The sequence below is a fragment of the Eucalyptus grandis genome, chromosome 9 (assembly GCF_016545825.1).
Source record: "Eucalyptus grandis isolate ANBG69807.140 chromosome 9, ASM1654582v1, whole genome shotgun sequence".
In the NCBI taxonomy this organism is placed as follows: domain Eukaryota; kingdom Viridiplantae; phylum Streptophyta; class Magnoliopsida; order Myrtales; family Myrtaceae; genus Eucalyptus; species Eucalyptus grandis.
This window is the reverse complement of record NC_052620.1, coordinates 5,734,601-5,752,618: the sequence shown is the minus strand read 5'-3', so window position 1 is coordinate 5,752,618 and position 18,018 is coordinate 5,734,601. Positions and strand designations below refer to the sequence as shown.

The window sequence follows — 18,018 nt, the reverse complement described above, 5'->3', positions numbered from 1 at the left end:
CACAGTGTAGAGACTCTATTACACTTCCTTAAGATCTCACAAGTATTTGATCTCTCTTCTGAGTACAGTTTAAGCTCGACAAATTGTGATAGGAAAGAACTAAGAGTTTCAGACTTTTGAATTTTTCTTTCACGCACACACTCGAATAACTTGAGCGTCCTCCTTATACTCCTCCATGCCATGATAACCATTGGCACATTCCAAAGGAGTTCTTCCAATCCACTCATTGGAGAGAATCAATTCGAAAGATCTTGAATTATTTAATGAATGTGATGATAGCCCACCAATCCTGCTCGCCCATACAATTGGGATCTAGGTTTCCATAAGTAGAACCTTCGAAGTATACTTTGACAATCAACGGATCTAAATATTCAAATTGATTTCAATAAAAATAATTGATCATGAGATGCTATCTCCAGCCGTGAGATATTCTTCAACCGTACGAACAAAATCCTTAAAGATGTAGTTGTATCTGGATAAATCTTCTTCATTGAATAAATCTTTTCTTCATCGATCTAGAAACTATTGGTGATGGTAGACTTTAAAACTTAAGTCTGGAAGTCTTCAGACTAGACTGATGGAAACGTTTTGTCAACTTCAAAACAGATAAGGAAGTTTTCTCCAACACAAAGGTCGTGAACTTCATTGAAAATCTCAATTGTGAGTGTCGAATTGATCAAACTATGAATTCATTAATTTGTCATGACCTGAGTGGAACAGGAGGTATTAAACGCTATAGTGCCATTCTGGTCATCGATAAGCTTTGACGGACATGGGAAAGAGCATCCACATAGACCATCGGATCATTGCAAATTATAATAGCTTCAAATTGAGATTGCCACAAAAGATAATTTTCGGCATTAGGTTTGATGGAGACAAGACTTGTGATAGTAGAAAGAATAAGAGACGGTGAGGTTAATTACATGATCATAATTTGAGCAACAATAACAAAGATCAAAGCAGCAAAGAAGAGGAAGAAGAGGTGAAAGTGGATGTAATGTTATTAAGAGGTGATGGGAAATTGGGATTAACAAAAAGAGAAGATGATAGGTAAAGGGATGGTAAAGAAAAAAGGAAAATTTGGAGATGCATTGATATGTTGAGATAGTAATTGAAGCAAAGGAAGTTTGATTTGGGGTAAAGATGTTGAAGAATTTGATATGTTTGCCTAGTCAGATACCATGTTGATATTTCGATTCAGAGAGAAAATAATGATGAAGTATTTATGGTGACTCATCTCCAATTAGGATTGTATCACATGTATTTATATGAATGACTAATTACAATTTTGATACAGATAGATACATAATTATAAAAAGACTGCAAGTTACATATCAATAACACATTAATAGTTTATGCTCCTAAAGTGCTCTTTGATTAGTTTACGTAACCATGTAGGGATAGCTTGTGCCTATTGTCGTGTTTCATGTCTTGATTTTAGCCAAACTTGGAAAGATTTGACCTAAATCTAATCCTTGTAATGCAATTGATCATCTAATGAAAAGATTCATAAGAATTAGAAAAATAAGAAAACCGAGGGCAGCCATGAGACAAACAATACTGTGAACTTTTGTGTTATGCATTGCAATAAACTCACACCACCGACTATTAAACAAAATAGAAGACCGCAAAACGTTTGCAACTCTATAACTAGATGGAGCTTTCGAATTCACATGAAGGCAATGAAGAGACACTAGGAAGCTTCACACAATCATGTTCTGTAATACCATTCACTACTCTAGCCAAGAGGAGCCCATAGAATACAACTCTTAGGAACCTCATTATTCGACTAGACCCATCTTCTTGCAGCCATCCCGACAAGTACGATGCTGTTACCAGTGTCGCCGCCCTCAATCTCCTCTCCTTTGCATACCTCCCTATAGCAAGTCCGACATATTGGGTCACTAGTTTGCCGTGCTTGGAAATTGAGTCCCCAAGGTGCCTCCCCAATACCACCGCGTCCTCGAGCGCCGAACATCCACCCTGGCCCAAGTCGGGAGTCATCGGGTGCATAGCGTCTCCAGCCACCGTGATGTTTGATCGGGCTAGGTTTCCGAGAAGGATGTCCCAAGGATATCAGAACATCAGTGGGGCCCATGTCAAACTCGAAAGATCGGAGTGCTTGACGATATCGAGGAAGAGAGGTGGGAAGTCCTTTGCCAGATCTTCCATCACCTCCCTTTGTATCATTTCTGGATCTGCTTCTTTTTCCATACCTGTATGAATTGAAACATTAGGGATTGAGGAGGATTAGTAAGCTATTATTGAAGTAGCCATGGTAATTAGGAATCTTAGCAGAAGATAAACTGTAATATATATGATACCTTTAGGACACGTCACCCCAAAAAACCAGTAGACTTCCTTATCATTGAGAGTAAAAAAAGCTGCCCTCCTACCCACATCCACAAATTGTTGAAGTGCGTCGCTGTGGTCAAAACCGTGACCCTTTGGGAATACGGACAACCCACACACTCCCAATCGGCCTGAAGAGACTGGTGGGCGAAGTCCAAGCCAACGGGCCACGATAGAGTGTATGCCATCGCATCCTATAACAACCTACACATACAGTAATTGCAGTGAGGATAAGTTAAAGTTGATAAGTTACCTCATCATATTTAAATTCAAAAGAAGGTTCTCGAGAATTGTAGGTAACCTTAGACTTTATGATGGTCCCATTATCGAGCGTGACAATACAAATGGACAAGCCGTGTTCTACTTGGGTTTCGATGGAAGTTATCCTGGAAGAGAATCGAATGCTATTTGGAGGAAGCTCCTCCGCCAGAACTTCCAACAAAACTTTTCGGTGGACCGCTCTTGGTAGGGCTCCATTCCTACTCAATCCAAATGGCATGACTTTCTATCCTTGGAATACGAAATGACTTGCATAAAATAATCACATTTGTTGCGAGTAGGGAAAAAAAAAAAGCAGCTAAACTATAAGATAAACATGATAAGAAAATAAATCGGATATTGAATTTACGTGACTCGGTTAGTGAGACCTACTCCACACAAAAAACGGCACAAGATCCACTAACAGAAATTACAATTACAATCGAGTCATTTAAATACTCTCATTATTTTCTCAATGGGCATTGCTCTTCACAAAGAGACCCCCTTTTCATATAGAAAAGAACTAGATCCCGAATAAGAAATTTCTCGTAGGATTTTACTTAATCTAGGAAACCTAGTTGGATCGATTATTTTTTATGGCTCTCAAATTTAAGATATATTTTCAACAACATATGATAAATTATCAAATTTTCTAACAAAAGGAGTATTATATCGTGAAACTCTATTATTGATGATCTTCTTGAAAGATGAGCTGTCAATGGTATAGAGTCATTGGTATCGTTTTGTGCAAAATAAAAATATAGTAACTGATTACAAGAAATTAATCGATCTAAAGCGTTAAACGGTAAATTAACAAAACAGAGATGATGGAATGGTAGGTAAAATATATTAGAGGAAATTTGAGATTCACCTGCTACTTGGACGATAATGCACTTCTTGAATTGATTTAGTCCTGACATCAGTTATGTATCCCCTGAACACAAGTACAAAAATATCAGAATATCAATAACTAAAATTATTTTTTCATCATTGAGAAATTGTAGGATAGATCAAGGTCCAGCGTCCTAGATCTTTAATTGTAAAATAACCAATTTAAGAAGCTCCCAAAACAGCGAATCCTAAAATCAATTTCAGAAAGTACAAAATCAATGTAGAGCTTATCTTTCTACTCAGTATGTCTTGCTTGGAAAGCATATTTTGCACTTTTTACCTTCATTTGATGAATATCTAATTAGTTATTTTACTCTAAGCTTTAATCCCATTAGCAACCTCAATAGGTAAATTTCACCGTGCAGTTTACGACCAGCAATGATCTCAATTTTCATGTTTTTTTCCCCGTAGAAGGTGCATTATAACCACTTTTTGACCAATTTTTTTAATACCTAACGAACATCAGTTGCAAATAACTAAAAAAAAAAAAATCCATTAAATTATTGAAATGAAAGTTCATGAACTTGATTGCATCGTACCAAGGTCTAGTGACTGCGATCAAAATTGCTTTGGATTTTTTAACAACTTTTCACTATAAATGTGATTTACTTAAAGTTGATTTTACCCCCAACGAGCAAGCGTGAGATTAGGAGTATTTAACTTCTTCTAAAAGATGGCTACACTAATTCAGCATCCATCAAATTTGAGTGGTGTCATCTTTAATAGCAGAGAAATCACTCATTTAAACTCTTGATCTATACATGATTGTTGAAGGAGAGATTGGACCGGGTTTTAATACTTCGAAATGATCCAACATTGCACATTATTCAAAAATCTTTGTTCCCGTACTAAGAGCGAACAAGGAGCTTACCTTTCTAAAGGAGAGCAAAGGGCTGCGAGCTTGTCCGAAACCCCGAGCGTGTCGAGCGCAACCCACGCATTAGCGAAGAGACCCAGAGCCGTGCCAGTCGCTCGAAGCTCATTCGATCTCTCGAGGATGAGGGCTCGGACACCGACCTTCTTAAGGGCCACTGCGGTTGCCAGACCTGCGATGCCGTCACCACCTCCTCCATATACGGTCGTCTTCTACTTCGAGTTTGTGAGTGTGTGCGCGACTGTTTTCTGCTCTGAATTGGGATGAGGAGTCTCTTATCTTGTGGTCGCTATTTTATAGTGGCAATTTCCATCCTGTATACGAATAAACTCACTCCATTTCTTCCAGGTAAAACAAATCAGTTTCAATGGTCTCTATATTTTCACAGTTTCATTTAACTTAATTATCTTCCTTTTATGGTTTTCCATCAAAGTCAAACTGATGATGGAAAGGTAGGTAGAAAATATTGGATTTACGGGAGAAGTACACTATCAGTGCCATAAGTTGTGTACGGTGCTCACTTTGGTGCCAAAAGTTTCTGTCGGATCACTTAAGTGCCAAATCGGAGGAAAAACGATCACTTTGGTGCCACCGGCGAGAAATTCCAGCAAAAATAATTACGTGGCTTTTATCTTTAAAAAAAATCGATAAACCCTTTAAACGACATCGTTTTCCGTCCTCGCCGACCTAGCTTGCTCTGCCACCGTGCTCGGCCACCGTCGCTCGAGCAAGAAGTGATGGGAAAATAGTAGGCGACGACGAAGGAGGAGGAGGAAGAAGGGGGGTCGAAGGTGCACAAAGAGAGAGAAGACGAGGAGTGCAAGGGGGACAAGGAGGGCAGAGATGGAGATGGTGGATTGGGGAAGAAGACGACGCTGCCATGGCTGGTGCTGGTGCTGATGTTGTTCTTCGGGGAAGAAGACGCCACCGCCATGGCTTCTCTCTCTCTCTCTCTCTCTCTCTCTCTCTCTCTCTCTCTCTCTCTCTCGATTTGGCGATATAGGGTTTCGATCGATGCCAAACGACTTCATTTTGTGGTTTACCTGCTGACTGTACTCTCTGACGAGCCACATTAGCGTAAAAAATTAATAAAAACCTGCCATGTCAGATTTCCAGCTAACCGGATCAGCGTTGGCACTGAAATGATCATTTTTCAAAATTTTTGACACTCAAGTGATCCGACGGAAACTTTTGGCACCAAAGTGAACGCCGTACACAACTTATGGCACTAATAGTGTACTTCTCTTTTGGATATACTTAACTAGTCAGTGGACTAAATCTTGTATTGCCAGCTGTATTTGTAGGCCTAGACAATAGACCACACACAAAGTATCTCTGAATTAAGATGCTTCTTACTTGTGTTCATTCTTTCGGCCTTGAACTTATTGGGATCTATGAGTGTTTTGGAAAATCTAGCTTTTAAAAATTTTCATAGTTGGCCAGCTTCATGTAAAGAGATGCATTATGATTAAAGGTAGTCTACCATGCCTTTCTAGGACATTGAATTCCAAGCTATATGAATTATTAAACACATAGGATATCCTTAAAACACTGTCGAAAGCACTGTTGCATTATAATGGAAGACACTACTTACACTAGACTTCCAAATCTACAATGCCCTTTTGAACCTAATCTATGGGATCTCTACTTGTTAGGTTAGGTTTCCATCTTGTGACCTCTTTATAGAGTTAAGGCTTTTAATCTCATTTCTCTCAATGCATAAGTTATTTGCTTTCTCGATAAACCTTTTTGTTAATGGGTTTGCAATGTTTTCCCTTGACTTTACAAAGGCTAAAAAAATTATTTTACTCAAGAGAAATTGCCCTACAGTATTATGTCTATGACTAATGTGTCTAGACTTACCATCATATAGAAAGGCTAAAAAAATTATTTTACTCAAGAGCAATTGCCCTACAATATTATGTCTATGACTAATGTGTCTAGTCTTTCCATTATATATTATATTATGTGCCTTTGCATTCGTTGCTTAATTATTATAGTGAATGCATATTGCAGGCACAACTTTTGGCCACAACACAACCTTAAAAAATTGTCGAAGCCAATGTGCTTTTTTACCGGTTTTATCCAAAGTAAGAAACTTTGATTCTATAGTGGAGCGCGCTATTAAAGTTTGCTTTGACGATTTCCCCAATACTATGGCACCTCCTAATATTAAACATATCCATTAATCAATTTTGATTCATCATAATCCAAGATCAAGTTGGCATGACTATAGCCTTCCAAAAAAATAGGATATTTGTCTTATTAGAAGACATAATCTTTGTTTCTTTTCAGATAACCTTATACTCTTAACAAAGTAATCGCTATGGATCAGGATTACCTATATATTTGCTTAGTTTTTCTATTGAGTATGCGAAATCTGGTCTAATTTAGTTCATGATGCACAAAATGCTGCTGATTATTTGAGAATACTCCAGATGCCTAATACATAATAGTCAATGGTGATCATATTTATATAGAGTCATCCTCCAATTTCTAAATTTAATTCTTCATAATTAATTATTTCTTTCCCCTTAAAAGCAATATGGCTACTTTTCCATATAGTATGGTTGCGTTTGGTAAGAATCTTGGAGAAAGTGTTTCAAAAAACAAAACAAAAAAAAAAGAATTAGTTGAAAGAATTTTCTTCTATAACAAATAGTATTTTGTAAAGTGTAATTAAAAATATATTGAGAAATAACTTTCATTTAGATATTGTTTTAAAAAAATTACATCACCGGCGATGTGGTGTAAGGTGAGAGCATTTCTAGAACTATGAAAGTTTAACGAAGGTAAAGTTAGAAGGAAAAAAGGTGTATTAACATCCAAAAATGGTCAAAACCCAAAACTCTTTCAAACCTCTCTCAGCTTATGCAAATGCATCTCACCCCACTCGATGCTCACCACTCACCACTCGCCTCTCTTAGCTAACCCCGCACGTCACTGAACCCATTGGGTTGGTCTAATCCTCGGTCGCCTTTTTAAGGAAAGTACAAAAAATAAAATAAAAAATTATCAGTTGGTCTTGGGTTGACCTTAGAACCGGACTGAACCATTGAGTTAATCCGTTCATCGGTCGCATTTAAAAATGAAAAATAAAATATAGATTGGTTTCCGGATAACCTTGGAACCGGACTAAACTCACTGGGTCGATTCGGTCATCAGTCCCAAACTAAATAGGGCCGGCCTTTGGTTTCAAAAATTGAGGACCTGTATTATGCGAATTGGTCTTAGAATTGGAGAGTGGACCCACCTAATCCGGACCATACTCATCCCTATTTCTAAATCAAGCTTGCGAGTGCGTGTGCGTGCTCTTGCTTTGAATTGCGATAAGCAGTCTCTTATCTTACAAGCCGCTATTTATCTCGTTACTTTTCAAAAGTCCTAAGATGTAGCTTGTGCCGATACTTCACCTACTGTTGAATAGGCGGCCCCAGTCTCATGAATTGACGTGACATCCCCGAGAGGTCTGGTCTATTCATTTCGTATTTAGCCACCTCAAACTTTTATAGAGGGTTGCAAGCTTTTTCGAAACCCGGCGAGCAAGACAATTTGATTTGGCGTCTTATTGAAGCATCAATGTCAAATGAAAATGAGAGGTCGTGCAGAAAGGGAGGTCATTTAACGTTTCTTTTTAAATACCTTTGAAATATAAGACATCAATGTTATATATACCTATCCATCAACAATGCGGCATTATGCAACTAAACTTTAAATACCAATACATATTTAGCAAATTTAAGATGACACAATAATAGAAATTTCATATCTGCTAACCGCTCATTGAGATATGAGACAAGATGGAAAGTTCTTGTAATCATCTATCTTTAATATTCATAACACCATATGCAAAAGTGTTTTCCTGCATTTGATTATGTAGAGTCCACTCAACCAAAAAGTGAGTTTCACACCACTTGACTAGCATTTGATCATGTAGAGTCCACTCAACCAAAAAATTAGCTTCACACCACTTGACTAGCAAATCACCGTAGCAGAATCATAAAGATCTTCTCTACTCTTCAAAAATTTCTACCATTTGACACAAATTGAAAAGCAAAGTGCAGGTGAAATTCATTAGTAAAATACAATTAAACCATAAAAAGTTCAAAATACTTAATATATACCATGGATATATAACTTCACATCTTGTTAATTCACTTGAACTTCTAAACACCTGAAAATAGAACAAACGACACATAATTAATAGTCAACAAAAGTTTTAAATTGAAATTACTATTAGTGTTATTGATAGAACATGTCAATATAATATAATATAATAGATATTTTACTTAGGTTTGAATATATAAAAAATTATAAATAATATAATATAATATAATATAATATACGGGGTTGGTCAGGGTTGGATCGACCCAAAACTCTAAGACAGAGGACCAACCCGCGCGGTGTTGGTCCTGATTTCAGGACCAAGGACCGACCCAGTCCCAGGGAACCGAATCAAGACCGGCGGGGTTGGGCTGGTCCCGGGTCGGTCTAGGGTCGACCCTAGACCGTTGCTCACCCCTAGCGGACATTGAATTCCAAGCTATATGAATTATTAAACACATAGGATATCCTTAAAACATTGTCGAAAGCATTGTTGCATTATAATGGAAGACACTACATACACTAGACTTCCAAATCTACAATGTCTTTTTGGACCAAATCTATGGGATCTCTACTCGTTAGGTTAGGTTTCTATCTTGGGACCTCTTTATTGAGTTAAGGCTTTTAATCTCATTCCTCTTGATGCATAAGTTATTTGCTTTCTTGATAAACCTTTTTGTTAGTGGGTCTACAATATTTTCCTTTGACTTTACAAAGGCTAAAAAAGTTATTTTACTCAAGAGCAATTGCCCTGTAGTATTATGTCTATGACTAATGTATCTAGACTTACCATTATATACAAAGGCTAAAAAAATTATTTTACTCGAGAGCAATTGCCCTACAATATTATGTATATGATTAATGTGTCTAGACTTTCTATTATGTATTATATTATGTGCCTTTGCATTTGTTGCTTAATTATTATAGTGAATGCATATTGCAAGCACAAATTTTGGCCACAACACAACCTTAAAAAATTGTCGAAGCCACTATGCTTTTTTAGCAGTTTTATCCAAAGTAATAAACTTTGATTCTATAGTGGAGTGCGCTATTAAAGTTTGCTTTGAGGATTTCCCCAATACTATGGCACCTCCTAATATTGAGCATATCCACTAATCAATTTTGATTAATCATAATTCAAGATCAAGTTGGCATCACTATAGCCTTCAAAAAGAAGAAGAAGGATATTTGTCTTATTAGAAGACATAATCTTTCTTTCTTTTTGGATAACCTTATACTCTCAACAAAGTAATCGCTACTGATAAGGATTACCTGTATATTTGCTTAGTTTTTCTATTGAGTATGCGAAATATTAGTTCATGATGTACAAAATGCTATTGATTATTTGAGAATACTCCAGATGCCTAATACATAATAGTCAATGGTGATCATATATATGTATAGTCATCCCCCAATTTCTAAATTTAATTATTCATAATTAATTCCTTCTTTTCCCTAAAAGCAATATCGCTACTTTTCCATATAGTATGGTTGCGTTTGGTAAGAATATTGCAGAAAGCGTTTCAAAAAAAAAAAATTAGGTGAAAGAATTTTCTTCTAAATACAAATAGTATTTTGTAAAGTGTAACTAAAAATATATTGAGAAATAACTTTCATTTAAATAATGTTTTAAAAAAATTACACTTATAAATGACTTATTATTATTATTATTATTTTAAAACTCAAACCCTTTGATGGTGATGTGGTTTAAGGTGAGAGCATTTCTAGAATTATGAAAGTTTAACGAAGGTAAAGTTAGAAGGAAAAAAGGTGTATTAACATCCATAAATGGTCAAAACCCAAAACTCTTTCGAACCTCTTTTAGCTTATGCAAATGCATCTCACCCAACTCGATGCTCGCTGCTTGCCTCTCTTTGCTAACCTTGCTCGTCACTGAATCCATTGGGTCGGTCTAATCCTCGGTTGCCTTTTCAGGGAGTACAAAAAATAAAATAAAAAATTATAAGTTGGTCCTAGGTTGACCTTAGAACGGGATTGAACCCATTGAGTTAGTCCAGTCCTCGGTCTCATTTAAAAATATAAAAAAAAATTATAGATTGATCTCGGGTTGACCCTGGAACCAAACCAAACTCACTGAGTCGGTTCGGTCCTTGGTCCAAACTTAATAGGGCTGGTCTTTGGTTCCAAAATTGAGGACCAATACTATGCAAATTGGTCCTAGAATGTAAGAGTGGATCCACCTAATCTGGACCATACTCATCCCTATTTCTAATTCAAGCTTGCGTGTGCGTGTGCGTGCTCTTGCTTTGAATTGGGATAAGTAGTCTCTTATCTTACAAGCCGCTATTTATCTCGTTGCTTTTCAAAACTCCTAAGATGTAGCATGTGCCGATACTTCACCTACTGTTGAATAGGCGGCCCCAGTCTCATGAATTGACGTGACATCCTCGAGAGGTCTGGTCTATTCATTTCGTATTTAGCCACCTCAAACTTTTATAGAGGGTAGCAAGCTTTTTCGAAACCCAGCGAGCAAGACAATTTGATTTGGCGTCTTATCCAAGCATCAATGTCATGAAAATGAGAGGTCGTGCAGAAAGGGAGGTCATTTAACGTTTCTTTTTAATTACCTTTGAAATATAAGACATCAATGTTATATATACATATAATCTCCGTTTATGTAATACTTTCAATTTTTCAGTTAAGCGTTCTAATATAGTATCAAAATCAAATGACTGTTGGTGTTTCATGAATCATGTATAAGAAATATTAACATAAAGTACGCAGCGGAAACAAATATATATTTGACACATGATTTTCCTTAGGCATTGTTCGTGCATTTTAATCAAAAATCTAAACATAAAAGGGAGTTAAACGAAATACCTCTCAAAGCGCGCTTTGAAACGAGTCGGTTCGGTTGTTCTACAATTCGAGTCCCACAAGCGTCGGACCTCTAGTTCAGACACACCAACAATGAACGTCGAACGGAAGAGAGAACCTTCGGATATTCTCCACTTCAATTGTGCTAGCAATCACGTGGAAATGATCCAACGTATCCTCAATGTATTATAGCCACGGCCCGAACGAGATAATGATCTTCTTTCTTGCGTCTCAAAGACACAAGAACACGCACACTATTTGCTTTCTATTTTCAGCAAAGCATCATTGATATCTCGCTTGTGTTTCTCTCGAACAAAACCAAAACCACACTAACTTTTTCTCTGTTTTTCAACAGCACCTTTTTCTCTCATCCTCAATTGCCTTTTTATATTAAAAATGACCAGCAACGGTTGCTAATCAATGGACGATCAGCAACCGTTGCTGATCATCCATATTATACGATCGTGCATGAGCAACCGCTCATGCACGATCTTGGCATGATGGTCAGCGGTTGCTGACCATCCATGCTCGTGCATAATGGTCAGCAACCGCTGACCATTACGCTTTGCATGTGCACGAATTCGTGCACATGCATGAAGCTTTAATTAATTAATTAAATGGATAAATTATTAATTAAAATAACATAATCCTTAGCAGCTTTAGGGCATCTTCTAACAATCTCCCACTTGCACTAAAGCTAACTTGTTTGGTATGTTAACATATATCCACTTTGGGCATGCGTGTGCATCATATGCAAGTAGGCTCGTGACTATAATACAAATTAAATTAAATCTCATTTAATTTAATTTCAAATCGACTCAATTCGATTGCAGTAATTGCAAACACATTTGCAATAATATTTCTCTCTTGTTCCACGTCATCCTAGTTGTTTATGGTGTGTGACATCCCTAGGTTCATCACTAAGCTGGTAGTAAGACTTGTACTAACACATTAGTACTTCCAAAAGAATTAATTGTCCCGATTAATCTTTTAGGTCCTACATGCCACGATTGACATCTAGCAATATGTCATGGCTACCCAGATAGTGTGAATGCTTTAAGAACATAATGAACCCGTCGCTTTGGCTACGGTGTAATTCAATCCCTCTGTCTTACTATGTCCCGATCAAACAAAGACCATGGAATATTTGTCAAGTCATTAATTCGATCATATGCACAAATCTAATTGACATGCATTTTATTTGAGACATAAACAATTTATTCTCGGTTACAACCCCGGCCGAGGATTTCAATGCAGTGTCACAATTAGATCGCATAGGACATCATTATCATACCTTGCATATAACAAGGAGACAAATTCCATATTGCGCACACGTGTAACTTCGTATATGAACAAACTATGACCATCAAGTATAAAGACGGATCGACGACCCGGCATTATGTGCACCCGTGAACCATAGTTGTTCGATACACAAGTTAACATTGTACCTCAGGTCTAAGGATTATTTACACAAGGCCAAAACATGAACAATTAGACATTGACCACGCTAAAAGCTTCCATGTCGCTAATCGTTCCATATGCGTCACGTTAAGTGAATTTGTCTAATACAAACACATGTGTTCTAACTCAGGCATCATAATACCCAATGACATGTGACTCATCATTCCCTTAAGTATCCAATACTTAATGGCGAAGTTAAGAACACACCGGTCTCAACAGGATTATTAATATCCACTTAATAATCCATCGACCGGAACAATTTAAAGATTCAGTCTAACTATGAACTCGTCACATATATTCTTGACGTCTCAAGAATAGGTCTAGTTGCAAGATCTTATGGAATCATTCATCAATATAAAATAATTGGACAAATGAATGAATACGTCGTTGCCATTAATTAAATAATAATAATGAAAGTACAACTGAAATCCCTAATATGTAACTATTACATAGTAGCTTTAGGGCATACATCCAACAATTTCCCAGTTACACTAAAGCCAACTTGTCTGGTACCTCAAACCCATTTTGTCAATATGTCTTTCAAAAGAAGACTGAGGTAAGGCCTTAGTGAAGGGATCTGCCACGTTTTCTGCCGAGGCAATTTTCTGCAAGGCGATATCACCTCTCCCAACAATTTCTCTGATGAGATGGAAGCGTCTCTCAATATGCTTGGACTTCTGGTGAGACCTTGGTTCCTTAGCTTGAGCTATCGCCCCATTGTTGTCACAAAACAATGTGATCGGTTGCTCAATTAAAGGAACGACTCCAAGTTCAGAAATAAACTTCTTCATCCAAGCGGCTTCCTTTGCTACTTCAGAAGCAGCTACATACTCTGCCTCAGTGGTGGAATCGGCAGTTATGCTTTGTTTGGAACTTTTCCAACTAACTGCACCACCATTGAATGTGAAGACAAACCCAGACGTAGACTTATAATCATTAGGATCCGATTGAAAATCGGAATCGGTATAAGCTACAACTTTAAATTCTCCTTCTCCATATATCAAGAATAAATCTTTAGTCCTTCGCAAGTACTTAAGAATATTCTTGATTGCTATCCAGTGCTCTTCTCTGGATCGACCGATATCTCTAGTAATACTTACAGCATGCGCAATATCGGTCTAGTACATAGCATAGCATACATTATGCTTCCAATAGCGGATGCATATGGTATCTTTGCCATCCGCTCTCTTTCTTCGAGTGTTGGGACACATCTCCTTAGAAAGACGGATCCCTTGCCTAAAAGGCAATAATCCTCTCTTGGAACATTGCATGTTAAACCGTGTTAACACTTTGTCTATGTACGTAGATTGTGAGAGGCCAATCAATCGTCTTGATCTATCTCTATAGATCTTGATACCTAAAATGTAGGTTGCCTCTCCTAAATCTTTCATGGAGAATTTCTGTGACAAGAATAGTTTTATCGATGATATCATTGGTACATCATTTCCAATCAAAAGTATATCATCGACATACAAAACCAGAAATGCAATTGCACTCCCACTAATCTTCTTATATACACAAGGTTCATCCGGATTTTTGATGAAGCCAAACGATTTGACTACCTCATCAAAACGAATGTTCCAACTTCGGAGGCTTGTTTGAGTCCATAAATGGATCTCTTAAGCTTACACACCTTCTGTTTTTCACTATTGGATTCAAAACCCGTGGCTGTTCCATATAGATGTCCTCATCGAGAAAACCATTTAGAAAAGCCGTTTTGACATCCATCTGGAATATCTCATAATCAAGGTGTGCAGCTATAGCCAACATAATCCGAATGGATTTTAGCATGGCCACAGTGAGAAAGTTTCGTCATAATCAATTCCTTCTTTTGACGATATCCTTTCGCCACCAGCCGTGCTTTGTAAATTCAATTTGACCTTCAACATTCATCTTCCTCTTGACGATCCATTTACAGCCAATTGGTACAATACCATCGGGCAAGTCGGTCAAGGTCCAAACCTCATTGGAATACATTGAATCCATTTCCAGATTTCATGGCCTCTAGCCATTTACCGAATCGATGTCCAACATCGCCCCCTCGTAGGTTTTAGGATCACCGGGTTGATCACTATCATTCACAATGAATAATGGTTCGATATGATCAACCGAGTGTCTATAACGAGCAGGTGGGCGAGACGTTCTCGCACTTCTCCTAAGAGGTTGTGTATCAGAAGCTCCCACTGAATCAGAGATTGGTATCGAACTCGGTTGTTTGATACTTCATTATTTTCTTCTTGTAAGACTATTTTCCGCCCAAAGACCACTTTCTTGGATGAACTGATTCTCCAAAAAAAAGAAGCATGCTTGCATACCAAAATTCTTTGGTTTGAATGAAAATAGAAATAATATCCAAGAGTTTCCTTTGGATATCCAATGAAGCGACCTTGTTCGATCTTGCCTCCAATTTTTCCATTTTCATCTTTTCACGAAAGCTGGACAACCCCAAATCTTAATATGATTAAGACTAGGTTTCCTACTATGCCATATCTCATAGGGCGTAGTTGGAACAGATTTGGACGGCACTCTATTCAAGGTATATATACAGCAGCTGTCTCAAGGGCATATCCCCAAAGGGATATTGGCAAATCGGTGTAACTCATCATAGACCGTACCATATCTAATAAAGTACGATTTCTTCGTTCGGATACACCATTATGTTTTGGAGTTCCAGGAGGTGTCCATTGTGATAGAATGCCATTCTCTTTAAGAAAGTCTAGGAATTCAGTACTAAGGTATTCACCTCCTCGATCTGATCGAAGAGCCTTAATACATTTTCCTGTTTGTTTCTCAACTTCAACCTTGAATTCCTTGAACTTTTCAAAGGATTCAGATTTATACTTCATGAGGCATAAATAACCATACCGTGACTGATCATCGGTGAAGGTAATGAAGTAATTATAACCACCTCTAGTAGTTTCATTAATTGGTCCACATACATCATGTATGTATTAATTCTAATATGTCGGCTCGCGCACTTTGTCCCACAAAGGCGCTTTGGTCATTTTTCCTAGAAGACATGCCTCACAAGTCGAGTATGACTCAAAATTTGAAGGATCAATGTATCCATCATTACTCAACTTGTTAATTCTGTCTTCTCAATATGACCTAATCGGAGATGCCAAACATACTTTTTATTTGGACCGTCTCTAGGGCGTTTATTAGTTATGGCATTTATATCAATTCTATTTTGCTTATTGACATTGGTAATCGCATTACCGGACATTGTAATGGTATAAAGATTGTTGGTTAATAAGCTAGAACCAACACATATTCTATTATGATAAATAGAACATACATCATCAGCAAAGAAAATTCATAATTCTCTTTACCCAAACGAGGTATAGAGATGATGTTCCTAACAGCATTCTTATAATGCAAACAGTTCTTTAATACCATTACATGTCCAGAAGGCAAACATAAACGAAAAGTTCCTATAGCTAATGCAGCAACCCTTGCTCCATTGGCAAACGTTAGGACAATCTCATTTCGCCTTAGCATCCACGCTTATTTCCAGATTCTGCAAAGACATACAAATATGTGAAGTTGCAGCAGAATCTAGAACCCATGAGCTGGATTCAGCACTAACCATAAGATTGGTTTCAATAAGCATAGACACCATACCTTCATAAGGTCGGTTCTTGGGCTTGACCTTCAAGCTCGCGAGGTACCTCTTGCAGTTCCTCCTCCGGTGCCCTTTGACACCACAAAGAATGACATTTCCCTTTATCAATCATGGGTTTTGGTTGCACAACAGGTTTGGCAGGCCTCTTCCATTTATTCTTCTTTAAAATGGTCTTACCCTTTGAAGAAGAAGCCTTAGCCATAGCCACTACATTTGGCCTCGTGTTATGCATTTCCTTCTCATAAACTACCAACATGCTATGTAACTCAGCAAGAGTTTTCTCCATCTTATGCATGTGGAAGTTTTGGACAAAACCAGAGAAGGAATCGGGTAAAGATTGGAGGATCAAATCCACAGCTAACTCATTGTCCATAACGAGATTCAGCCTAGCCAATTCTTCAATGTGCCGGATCATTTTCAAAGCATGATCATTAACAGATGATCCTTCAGCCATCCTCATACGGTACAATGCCTTAGATATCTCATATCTAGAGGTTCGACCATTCTCATCAAAGTATTCCTTTAAGTGCAAAATGATCGACCCAAAGATCTTCCATAGATTCATACTTCTTACGTAATTCATTATTCATAGAAGCAAGCATATATGACCTAACTTTTAAGTCATCATCACGCCACTTATCATAAGTGACACGCTCCTCTTGGGTCCCACCCTCGGGAAAGGAGGTTGGCATCTTTTCATCAAGCACATACCCAATTTTTTCTGAATTGAGAGCAATTCTCAAATTTCTCACCCGGTCGGTGAAATTGGGTCCACTCAAACAATTCTTGTCAAGTATAGAAGCGAGTGGGTTTGTGGTCACCATTTTTCAGAGTAATATTATATCTGTTGCAGAAAATAAATTGTTAGCCGTTGTATCTTTCAAAGTAACTATTTCATTTTGGCCTTTAAATGAAATAGATCCTCCCACTAAATTTATATTCGAATCCCATACTCCTTAAGATGGGAAGCGGTAATCTTTGTTGGGTAAAGATTACTAGTGGGGATTGGAGTCCCACTAGCCCAAAGTCCACCTCACCTAACAGTTATTGGTGTCCTATGAACTTAGTGAGTGAACCAGCTTGTTCAACGCATCATATGCGAGTCCCAATCATAACCGGCCTCTAGACCATGAAAACCTCACCTAACAGTTATTGGCATCATGATCATAGTTAAGTCTAGCCCATCGTCTCATGCAAGTATTGAAAACACAAATAATTCCCTCACCTAACAGTTATTGGAAATCATTTGGCTCCAACCCCACAGCATCATATGCATAATGGAGTGGTCCAATATTATAAATGGTAATTAACCCCTATGTATCCATAACCGATTAATTAACCACTATAATATTGGATCAAACCACGACGATGGAAGCGTGGAAGGCCACGAGTCCGAAACCCAGAGTTGCGCAGCGGAAGCGTGGAAGGCCACGAGTCCGAAACCCGTTTCGACTTAATATTCTTTGTAAGGAGATTTGGGTCGTTATTAACGGTCTCACTTTGCACATTAACCGGTTTAACATGCACGATACCATAAACACAATAAATAAATAGATATCACATAATATCTATCCTATGTGGTGATCATGGAATTATGGTTCAATGGGTCTCGAGC

General features: G+C 37.7%; 1 protein-coding gene across 1 annotated transcript; it reads right to left on the bottom strand.

The window, feature by feature from the left end:
• Positions 1-1,569: 1,569 nt before the first annotated feature.
• Positions 1,570-5,448, bottom strand: LOC120288358 (monooxygenase 2-like). Its single transcript, XM_039302301.1, has 6 exons — positions 5,419-5,448; positions 4,373-4,587; positions 3,482-3,544; positions 2,654-2,831; positions 2,325-2,556; positions 1,570-2,216 (listed from the first exon to the last, which is right to left on the bottom strand). Exons 1-6 carry the CDS (start codon positions 5,446-5,448, stop codon positions 2,077-2,079), a joined length of 858 nt encoding a protein of 285 aa, XP_039158235.1. The 3' UTR covers positions 1,570-2,076.
• Positions 5,449-18,018: the final 12,570 nt, after the last annotated feature.

What these genes read in the sequence shown, in the direction of transcription:
- LOC120288358 (XM_039302301.1), bottom strand. Translation starts at nt 5,448, where the DNA reads ATGTGGCTCGTCAGAGAGTACAGTCAGCAG. An exon ending in TCAGAGAGTACAGTCAGCAG is followed by an intron (nt 4,588 to 5,418) that starts GTAAACCACAAA and finishes AACTCGAAGTAG; the next exon opens with AAGACGACCGTATATGGAGG. An exon ending in CTTTGCTCTCCTTTAGAAAG is followed by an intron (nt 3,545 to 4,372) that starts GTAAGCTCCTTG and finishes ACTTGTGTTCAG; the next exon opens with GGGATACATAACTGATGTCA.